General features: G+C 34.8%; 1 protein-coding gene across 2 annotated transcripts in view; it reads right to left on the bottom strand.

Annotated features, from left to right (window-relative positions):
• Positions 1-4477, bottom strand: part of LOC124787948 (histone-lysine N-methyltransferase NSD3) — a 123492-nt gene extending 119015 nt beyond the window's left edge. Inside the window, exons 1-2 of one of the 2 annotated variants that reach the window (XM_047254947.1) lie at positions 4314-4477; positions 3128-3820 (exon numbers count right to left, since the gene is read on the bottom strand). In XM_047254947.1, the coding sequence (XP_047110903.1) occupies positions 3128-3776 (649 nt within the window). In that variant the 5' untranslated portion in view covers positions 3777-3820; positions 4314-4477. Of the gene's footprint in view, positions 1-3127; positions 3821-4139 lie in introns of both variants that reach the window. The other variant, XM_047254946.1, reaches the window with a different exon arrangement.
• Positions 4478-9622: the final 5145 nt, after the last annotated feature.

Consider the following 9622-nt stretch of genomic DNA (forward strand, 5'->3'; position numbering starts at 1 on the left):
TTTCTATTGGGACATCCTGAATGACTCTGAGATCTATTACTGTTTTACATTTGTTGCTGGACATTTCAGTTGCTCACAAGCTGTCTAGAATATATATCAATGATATCCAAGACAGTATAAGGCATGAAGAAAAAGTTCTTTTTTACTGATTACATCAACATCATAGTCACAGATAAAACTCTGATCTCTTATTTGAGAAAGCAAATGAAACCTTCAAGGATGTTCAGACATATAATAAACTAACAACGAATACCAAGAAAATAGTATGCAATTCAGAATGAAGAGGGAAAATAATTTTGTCACATTAAGTGTAGATGATAAGTCTACAAAATGTGAAACAACCACGTGGTTTTTACGGATGAATGCTGACTGTCTATTAACTTGGAATTATACAGAAAGATGTTGGCAAAAAGAATTTCATCAGCATGTTTCACTCCTTGGGTTCTCTCATTTTGTAACAGCCAATTTCATGTGAGATGTAATGCCTAATATCCCTACAGACACTCATTTCTTCGCTATGGGATTCTTTTCTGGGAACCAAAGGCACTACAGAAAATGGCTGTAAAATAAATCATAACTACAAGTAGTAGATGGGTTCATCACAATGAACAGTTTTAAAAAATTAAAAAACTGGGTATTCTTACTGCACCATGAGAATACATCTACCAATCTGTTACCCATATCAGGTAAAACAATAGATCTTATTTCACTAATATTCCATACTTCAATCACGGAACAAGAGCTAGTTTAGACTTACGTTTACCAAGGAAAAACAAACATCTAACTTTATAAACAACATTTTCTATCTGGAAATAGATGTTAACATAAATTGCGCAAAGAGATGAATTATATTATTAACATGAATCTGTTTAAAAATTCAGCTAATGCCTCAATAAGTAATGCATACTTCACAATCAAAGACAGAAAACAGAGAACAGGAGCTAACAACAAAAGAGGAAACTACAACACCCTGCCACATTACAATGCAAGTTCACTATGTAATGCTTCTGCAAGAAAAGCAAATGCCAAATACATAGTGTATGATAGTAATGTCTTTTTATTCCCCCGAGTTCAACATCTCTCTCATTATGGGAGGTTGCATACTCAGGTTTTCATATGGACTGAGGGGAGGACATGAAGACATTCATGGGGCGTAGCAGTATGTTTATGGACCTGGGCCAGTTTTATGAACTGTCTAAAGTTAATGCAAGGGGCATAGCAGTGTGGTCAAGGTTCACGAGTTAACAGTGGATGTCCTCGATATGTACAGCAATGAAGAGCAAAACTATGTTTATAATATATCTGATCTAGACCAAACTGTGTGTGTATACATCAAGGAAAACTGTACAATACTGACAACTGAATGAGGCAGTGATTGTTAAAGACCCTGACCTCATATTCAAGACGGAGTTTGCTTTGTCCAGCCATTCTTATACATGTATGTTATAAATATATATTATGCAAGGGTATAAATTTTAGAGCCATTTATTTTCATTGTATTATGACAAATTCTATATTATTGAACGGTGATCACTGGATGAATAAATAAACTGGATTCTAATAACGGGTTGCAAGTAATCTTACCGCTGTCAAATTAAGTTTAGCTGTGAAAACTATAATTAATAGTAGACGCCATAGTTTGCCAGTTATTTAACAGATTTCTACATCTAACACAAACATGAGTACATAGGGTACTGTTAAATGATCACCAATATGGTGTTGGAAAACCATTTCAAACAGCCACCTACATAACGCTCCCAGTGAAACATCAACTAGGACACTGGACACACATCTGGGAGGAATTTGGTTCAAAATCCCATATGGTTCAATGAATCACATCATCCACATCCTTTTTTCTGTAAGTTCTGTTAATACATTATGGTGAGAAAGGGTAATTTCCTTTAAACAAGATATGGCTGTATTCTTGACCAAATAAAGTTTATGCTCCACCACTAATGACCTTATTCATGGGGCATAAAATGGTAAAATCTAAATGACAGCGGCGGCCTAGTGTGCTGATGTCAGCAACCACCAGCCATGAAGTAAATAATTAATGTTATTCCTGCTCTATGGTTGACACATTATCGTTTGTATCCTTGTCCACTCAGTAAATTAATTATCCTCATAAAGTGACCATTTCAAAACAAAATGTTTGTGTTAGGCCTAATATGAACATCACATAATTGCGAGCATTCAACAGTTGTTGCCAACATCAGGAAACTACAAGGACACTGCCATAAGTAACATTTAAAACACAAAATATTAACCTCCTTTCCTTTTTTTTCTTCCGAGTAAATAAACAGTTCAGTTTGGATGGCATAGGCCTACTTCATGTAAATAAATCTGGAGGATAAATTATTGTGTAAGCTGAGAAATTTGTTAAGACGGAAGACTAGAATGTAGTTACGATCACCAGCAAAGTCAACTCTGCAGTGGAACACTAACACAGCCTCAGCTGCCATTCAAATACACTGTTTAGTATGCAATGGGTGGCTGGAAAGAATAAATAAACAACAAAAGATACATCACAATTTTAGATCATGAGGAAAACAATACAAATAAGCTTTCAATGAATCAGAGTAAAACTTTTTATCCACATTTGCAAGAAACCCCATACAATGGTGTTCACATCATTTTTTTGAATTCAGGGTGTAGGACGACGATATATTTGTTAGATTACAGGTGAAACCAGTAAAAAGATGAGCACCTGATTACTACCCACTAACCATGGCAGTTAACTACTTGATAGTACTTTTTATAATGAGGTAAACTTGGTACACAATATGTGCAGCAGTAAGTTTTTCTTTGGAATTTGCTATTTACAGGTGAAAAAGTTTTGAATTTTTAAGTACAGATGAAACAAGTTAGTCATACATTATTACCACCACACTGCCAACCTCATTAAAAAGTTGGAGACTGAACAAATAATGATAAAGAACTACAAATTTGAACATAAATGCTAACAAATTATCATACAAGTGACTGCTAAAACAACACTACTTATAGTAGTTCCATGATAACTAGGTTAAAAAAGAAATTAGAGATTTAAACCATACTCTTGTTACAATCTGCAGCCCAGTCAACTGCAATTAACTGACAGAATCAAACTGCAACTGAAGCACCTTACCTTTATTTTTTGTGAAGCCTTGCAACTCCCTGTCCAAAGTAATAAGTGCTGGCCAGAAAGGGTAACCATACACACGGGCCCATACTAAGTCACCAGCTTCCCAGCTAGGTGGTTCACATCCTAACTGACCCACAGGTTTAATCACATATTCCTTTACCACAAACTCAACCTTTTCACTATTTGGCAGCTCCTGATCTACCTGTTGATCTGTAGTGTTCTCTGAAATATTGTTACTTCCTCTCCTTTCTGCATCTGGGCTTGAAAATGGTGAAACACTGGGGGCCCTTAGTGCCTCTTGAAGCTGTCTAGCTTTCTGTCTTGCGCTTAAAGCAGCATTTCGGTTCGTAGCACTTGTATTTGCATTGTTTGGGCTTCGTTTCGGACTTTGGCCAAACATTGCACCTACTTTCCTGTCAGTCATTAAAAAATCGTCGGATATTTTTGGTTTATGTGCACGACCGTAGCGGCTTTTGCTACGTGGAGTTGTTATTTCGGTGTTGCTAGCGTTAAGGGACTGCACTTCATTATTAACCTCACTGTCTGGTTCTTGTGTTAAATCTTTTTCGTCATTCTCTGCTTCCAAAATATTTTTGTCCATTTTGTTCCTTTCTCCCAAAAGTATTGTGCTGTCGTCAGAACTTACTTCCATGAGATAAATATTGTTTTATAAAGCGATTAATTCTGCAACAAACTCTGAAAAAAAGGGGTACGTTAGTTTCAGTACAATCACTTCATTCAGCGCCCCAACATCACTTTCATGTCAAACCACAACAATAAATTTATCTAAAACAACTCCGATCAGTCAGAATTTGCTGTATGTACTACGTAAACACAATAAAACATAAAGGTTAAGAACATAAATGTGGTACTGCACTACATCATTTAGCAATGTAAACATCTTCAGTCATGTATTGGAACGGCGTTACGTGCTGCAGTATATGTATTCATACCATTTATAACAGTTTAGCTTTGATAATATACGTACATAATAGGACAAATTCATTAAACTTACCTAAGCATGTAAGAACTAACGTAAATATAACTGAACCCCTATCTTTTGCGGGCATCGTAGTTGCTACCATCCAACAGCACACCCAAGCAGAAACACAAAGCACTACACAATGATGGATAAACTAATATTCGTAACAAGTATTACATACTAGGCAGAAGCTGCGAGAACGCTTACTTTTGTCGCAAATCTATACAGTTAGACTCCTCACCACTAGCAACAACCCTGTTCACGTACACAGCTTCTTCTGGTGTCCATTGCTTTCCCGCGAAATTTTGATGCAATTTTATTGGTGAGTTTGAAAGTGATTTCTGCTGCGTACCCCGGTATTATATGTTGATGTTTAAATAGTGCTAATATTTTGCTAAATATCAGCCGGCGCACAGATCAGACGCCTTCATATACCTAAGTAGTTACAATGTACGTATTTGGAATAAAACAATTTCAGATGGTTGCCACCAGCGAACTGCAACAAACATCACTCTTCAGCTGAAACTACTAATTAGTTATGTGACACTAATAAATTTAATCGAATTCTACACCTAAAATGTTCAGAAAGTGAGACATATTTTAATTTTGTTTACCTTCACTTTTACTGCAGTCAGAAATTCATATAACTGATGCAAGGTAGATGGCTTCAGTGAAGAGACAAAATTTGTTGTGAGCAACTGCATTACCTGAAAATAAACTTTTCACGCCTTGTTAACATCAATAAATGGCATTTGATCGCGCGACACAACTGATTTCATACAAATAATGCGTCTTGTTAATGCCAATCAATGCATACATATTTAAATTGGTGCAGAATTGATGCACTTGTTGAACAAAAATTCAGAAGATAAAATAACCATCTGTTGTCTGTTTCTTTTTATCATTCACGTTACTACAAGGAAAATAGATTAAAATGTGAGGAAAATGATAGTAATTTGTTGATACTGACGCCTGATCATTAATCCAACGTTAGTGAATATGTTGAAAAGCTTTGTCTAATTTGTGGACATTAGGTTTTTACGGGGAGACGAATACAATTTGGTTTTTTTATGGAAAGACGATAACAATTTCCTCGTATTGCAAATTTTCTCCTGGTTAGGAAAGTGAATATTTCATTTATCAAATGTAACAGCGATGGCAGATAAAATGTGGAGAGTATGCCTATTGAACTTTCATGAGAGTGTGGCCTCTGACGCAGCAGTCCGAAACTCATGAGGTAATCCTATCCGTTCACCGCAACTTATGAGGGGCTAGTGCATTTAATGTGCATGTATATATGGGTATTATACTGGCCGCAAATGAGACGTGCTCGAAATTGTAAAACAGGAGAGAATTTACATTGTTGGAACATTCATATCCAGACTCTAAAGAAAATGTGTTACAGTTGGCCAAGAGTTTTGGCAAATAGAGCGAATGAGACTTTTCGTTGTTCGTTACTGCATGGCAAGAATCTTACAATTTACAATGCCCTGTTTCTTCCACAAACTTCGAAACCTAACCTATAAGGAAAATTTAGAACTTCACATGCAGCATTGATCTAGGAGCTTCCCAAACTGGCTATACTCTTACATCTTTTTGATAGTGTGCTACAGCGCTTACAGTTAGTTGTACCTAAAACAAGCAGCTATCCAGCTGTTATCAACGTATTCATTCAGTAAATATTAATTAATGATATTGGTTTTTTGTCCATCTAATTTAACAAATGCATTGCTTTTCGGTGGGTATAATCTTCAGTTACATAAAACGTTCCCAGTTAACGTAAGCATTTCATATTCTTTTGATCTTTTCATAAAAACATGCTTGTTTTATCTTTCGTATGATGAAATTTATCATCAACAGCTCCTGGTGAACACTAAGCAGAACATGCTATTTTCAGTAACTCAGCTACATAGGCAGTGGTAACTCCTTATGAAGCATGTAAGACCTCCCTGCCTTAGCTTTGACTGGAATTAGAGAGGATGAGGAGGAGGAGGAGGATGATGAGATTAGTGTTTAATGTCCCGTCGACAACAAGGCCATTAGAGATAGGTAATTATGGAGAAGTGCTCTATACAGATCTTGAATTAGAACTTTTATTTATTCATTTAATTCATCCAAATTATAGATTTTTGGATACAGTATAAATACTGTCAACGAATGTGTACACAAACGTAATGTGACACACACAAACTTACTCTTACACGCAGTACAGAAAATCTGACAGTAATTTTTCATTAAATAAATGACTTTTTGCTTTCCTGTTAAACAGAAATACTTATGTCATTTGGGTAACAAAAGTCATTTTGCAAGATAATCTTTGAATGCTGATATTGCCATAACAGTCTGAGTTAAGAAGTTTTTGTTGTTGTGCACAGTACATATTATTGCAGAGTTTTAAAATTGTTTGCTATTTGAAGATAAGTTTCCATAATTATTTTTCTTTCAGCTCAGTTTGAGAACAGTTTTATACCCTTCAAAGCTTTGCTCACTGCATTGGTGTTTTCCAGCAAAGTCCAGTATCGCCATTTTCTTACATAACCTTAAAGAATACTTTAACTTATTTGCTAGTTCACATTAATTGTTTCCCAAACAATGTTTTTTATGTAAATGGGGTAACATAAGCCACCTATAAAATCGTGGCATTGTGACTAAAGACAAGTTTCCTTGATTTTTGAAGAAGTCTACTGTTTATTAGATGAAGAAACCATCAAGAACAAATTGAAGATGGGTTTTAAAGGAGCAGAGATTGTGCCTCAGCACTGGCAGCATATTCAGTAGAGGATTCCAAGTAGTAAATTGGAAGAGGATCAAAATTTTTATTCTTACAATATCAGGCTTCAGTCATTTGAAGATTTTCTTCAAGAGAGCATAAAAATAGAGACATAACCTATAAGAACACAGAAGAAAAGGGATCTGAATATTCTAGCTGAAAGAAGTATTGAAGCACTTTGGAAGCCCAAGGCTGCGGCTTTGAGCCTGAACCAAGAACTTTGAGAAAGAGATGAAAAATTGCAAGTAATTTAAATGCAAGTGATGATGATGGGAAGTTCCCAGTGCCAGACTCTATTTGGATCTAGTTGTAAGTTATTCTTCTGATGCTGAGTTCAACATAGAAACTAAGCCAGAAGAAATAACTATGGAGCCAAAGAAAATAATAATGCAAATAGATTGTGGTAAACCTGATGACTGTACTGTTGTAACAATTATCTTTGATAAAAATGATCTACACTGTTGTAAGAAAAAGATAAACTTAAGGAAGAAAGCACAAGAGCAATTTTTTTGAAAAGGTTCCAAATTACTGTGAAACGGTTGTATGTTCCCAATAATGGATTATAAGATGACTACCCATTGTCAGTGCTGTAAAGCCTATAAAAGTTTGTGAGGGACATTGGGACATTAAACAATCTCTTTTGCATTTAAAGAGTAGGCTTTAACAAGCCAACATTGTAACAAAAATCTTGAGCTTCCTAGCTATCAAACTTGATACGAGCAGTATAAAACTGAGAACTATAAAGACTTAATGCACATTATCATTGATTTTGAGGCCTTAGATATATGGTTGCTCCTGACACCTGTTGACCTTATGGGAACCAGATTTATTTATATCTGTTGTCCCACACTGTGTATATGAACATTCATAAAAAGTTGTCTCACTGATTTCTCAGATATTCATTTCCATATAGGCCCAAAGAACAAAGTATAACATTGTTGCTCTGCACTGTTCAATTGTTATCTAGGGTACAAAACATAATTTAGTGTCTGTATCATGTATGTAGTGGTAATAGTTCATAATCAGAGCTGTATCAGCAGTTTTATCTGAACCTCAAGTCTCAGAATAACAAGGACCATGAAATGTTGGTAGGTGTCTTTAGTATCTGTCCTTTATGTTCTGATTTAGTTTCATATAAATTACAAATTTTGTAACTGTAAAAAGACACTATTGTCACTAGCCTGCATATGGAGGTTTTGTGAATTAACATTAATAATAAATATAATCTTAAATTAATATTTTATAACAAAAAGTGGGTACATTATTGTTTCATAGTACGTATAGGATCTTTAAGTTGGATAACAAATAATTCACACTTTTATAACTGTTAGTTTGTCCATAAATTTGATCTTCACAAACATCTATTTTTCGCAAAACTTTATTTCTGTTTTGTGTGTCCTAATAGTTCTCAGTGCCTCAGTTGTTTTCAATTTTTTTATCATAATTTGTGTTTCAAGCAATTGGTAAATTTGGTTTAGTACAGTGTACAATAATTTGTTATCCTAATCCGAGCTAACTTGAACAAAACATTGAATTCTAACCACTGGTCTTTATTACCCCATATCATCAGATAACTATATCCTACATATTTCCAGTTTATACTATCTGTCATACATGCTCTGAACATTTTGTTGTATCTAAATATAAATTAGAATTTCAATTAAATCAGTTGCTCTCTAATAGTTTTTGAACATTAATTATTTATAGTTGTAAATGGTTCAAGTAGCCCCATTTTGTTGCACCAATAGAACAACCTGCACTCTTTGCAGTATCAGATTATACATTATCTTGTTTGATGTCTGTTGTACCTCTCATGTTATAAAAATTCTGCTACTGGATAGAAGTAGTGAATTAATAAAAATGGCTTTAGGACTTTACAGAAACATTAGAATGATGAAATAATGTATATCTTTTGTGGAAGACTGTTGTAAATCTGTATCACACTGTTTTTGTTCGTTGTTTTAAAAGCTGATATCCTTTCTGAGTGGACATAGAACCTTTCTTTTTGGTGTGTATCTTATTTATGGATATTATAGTATTTAGATGCAAGGGAGTGGGAATGTTGACACCCTTTGAAAGAGGGGCTTACAATACTCTGTTTACGAAGCATGTTGCACTGCTCTTACAGCTCTTTTCCGAATTAATAAGCAGACTGAAGTATGTGGTGTATCACTTTAGAATATAGTTCTGTGCAGCAGGAAGCTGTGACATTGGGGATAGTATACACTTAGGACACTGTGAAGGCTAGATCTAACAGAAAGTAAATGTAGATTCTAACATATGTTAATTAGGTTTCCCTTTATTTTGCAAATACGTGTATGCTGCTTGAAGTCATCTTGAGCCCAAATCCATAAACCTTTGTTTCGAGAGAAGATAAAATCTGTTGATGTTTATTGTCACACTGGTGTTGCATCTATCATTTTTAATCAGAACTTTATGAATGTTGTTTGTTGGTGTTTATTAATAGCCTATTCTCTTCAAACCATAAATTTAGTTGGGCTGTTGCTTACTTGTGTTAAAAGGCGGTGGGCTACCTGTAGTAATGGTGCTTGTGTCATCTACTATGTATATGTGATTCAATGTTCAGATTCAAGTAATTAATGTACGAGGGCCGTTCAGAAAGTAACCTCCGGTTGATTTAAAAAAATACACCAAGTTAAATAAAAATATTTTAATATATACATCTTACAACTACATCTTTGCACTGTTTTTCTACATCGTCTCCATAGCGATTGAGGCACTTATT

The sequence above is a fragment of the Schistocerca piceifrons genome, chromosome 3, assembly GCF_021461385.2.
Source record: "Schistocerca piceifrons isolate TAMUIC-IGC-003096 chromosome 3, iqSchPice1.1, whole genome shotgun sequence".
NCBI classification, from domain to species: Eukaryota; Metazoa; Arthropoda; class Insecta; order Orthoptera; family Acrididae; genus Schistocerca; species Schistocerca piceifrons.